Source organism: Parus major, chromosome 1, assembly GCF_001522545.3.
Source record: "Parus major isolate Abel chromosome 1, Parus_major1.1, whole genome shotgun sequence".
Lineage (NCBI taxonomy): Eukaryota > Metazoa > Chordata > Aves > Passeriformes > Paridae > Parus > Parus major.
The window spans coordinates 178,272-179,562 of NC_031768.1; the positions used below are offsets into that span (position 1 = coordinate 178,272).

The window sequence follows — 1,291 nt, forward strand, 5'->3', positions numbered from 1 at the left end:
TATGCAGAGCCGTGTGTGTTGCTGCAGAGCTCTCAGCTCTGTGTGCAGCAGGACAAAGGGTTCTGCTGAAAAACGTGTTTAATCATTTAACTAAAGGCAGCTGGAGGCAGCCTAAGCACAGCAGCCAGCCTGGGAAGCTGTCACTGATGTTTGCTCTGGTGTTCAGTGTGCAGTGTTGGGCACTGAAATAGCCAGCTGCAGTGGAAGTTCTCACTTAATTGTCCTGGCTGACTCTGTGCTCAGTGCTGCTTTAAGAGCTCAGTGTGTGACATGAACCTGCCCAGGCTTTTTGGGTTCAGGTTTTTCATGCTGGTCCACAGTTCTGGGGAGGTTCCAACTGCAGGCTGCACATTCTTTGGAGCAGAAAGATTCTCCTGAGCCTGCAGAGCTGTGGAATTCAGTTTTATTCAGAATATTATGTTTAAACTTACTGTTAAAACTGTCTCCCTAGAACACCTCAGAATATGAAAAATACGCCTGCTGTCCTCTGCCTCCTTACCTGGAAGATTCGGGGTGTGTCATTGAAGAGGATGACAATGGAGGAAGGCCCCTGAGAGATGTCTGCTTCCATTTGTTAAAGCTCTACAGTGACAGGTAGGTGGGCAGAGAGTTCAGTGAGTATTTGGGAAAGCCATGATCAGTCAGTGACTCCCTGAGTTCACCAAGCAGGGCTGTGAAATCAGCCTGAACCACTGAAGCCAGCCCCACGTGGAGCCCCGAGAGGAGCTGGGGTCACACCTGGGATGGTTGAGATGGGGAACCTCAAGCTTTGGGGCACATTCATGGAATGTAGAATTGGTGGGGTTTAGGTGTTTTCTGTGTGTGAGGAGTGCAGGAAGGCTCCTTGTTTTGAAGGCAGTGAGAAACCTGCAGGGAGCATACAGAATAAAAGGAGTGACAGTCTGGGTGCAAACTCATAAGAATTTTAGCAGTAAATACTGTTATTGCTAAAAAAGAAACCCACCCCCCACGCTGATGTAAATCACACAGTGGCTGAAGGGAGGGGATGGGGTTGGATTCTGTGGGCACAGTCAGCTCTTCCAGTGCCAGTTTTCCTCTGCAGGTCCTATGAGCTTGACCAGCTGCTGGATCCCAGGAGTGTCACCTCTGACCCGCTGGATTTCCGCCTCAGCTGGCACCTGTGGGAGGTGCTGCGGGCGCTGAACTACTGCCACCTGTCCCAGCAGAGCTGGGGGGTGCTGAACAGCAGCTATGCTGCCCAGCTGGAGAGCGAGGGGCTGTGGGAATGGGCTGTGTTCGTCATGCTGCACGAGCCTGACACGCCGTGAGT

General features: G+C 51.7%; 1 protein-coding gene across 1 annotated transcript in view; it reads left to right on the forward strand.

The window, feature by feature from the left end:
- Positions 1-1,291, forward strand: part of NUP98 (nucleoporin 98 and 96 precursor) — a 35,042-nt gene that overhangs the window by 29,755 nt on the left and 3,996 nt on the right. Inside the window, exons 27-29 of the mRNA XM_033515723.1 lie at positions 300-330; positions 452-594; positions 1,064-1,285. Of these exons, the coding sequence (XP_033371614.1) occupies positions 300-330; positions 452-594; positions 1,064-1,285 (396 nt within the window). The remainder of the gene's footprint in view (positions 1-299; positions 331-451; positions 595-1,063; positions 1,286-1,291) is intronic.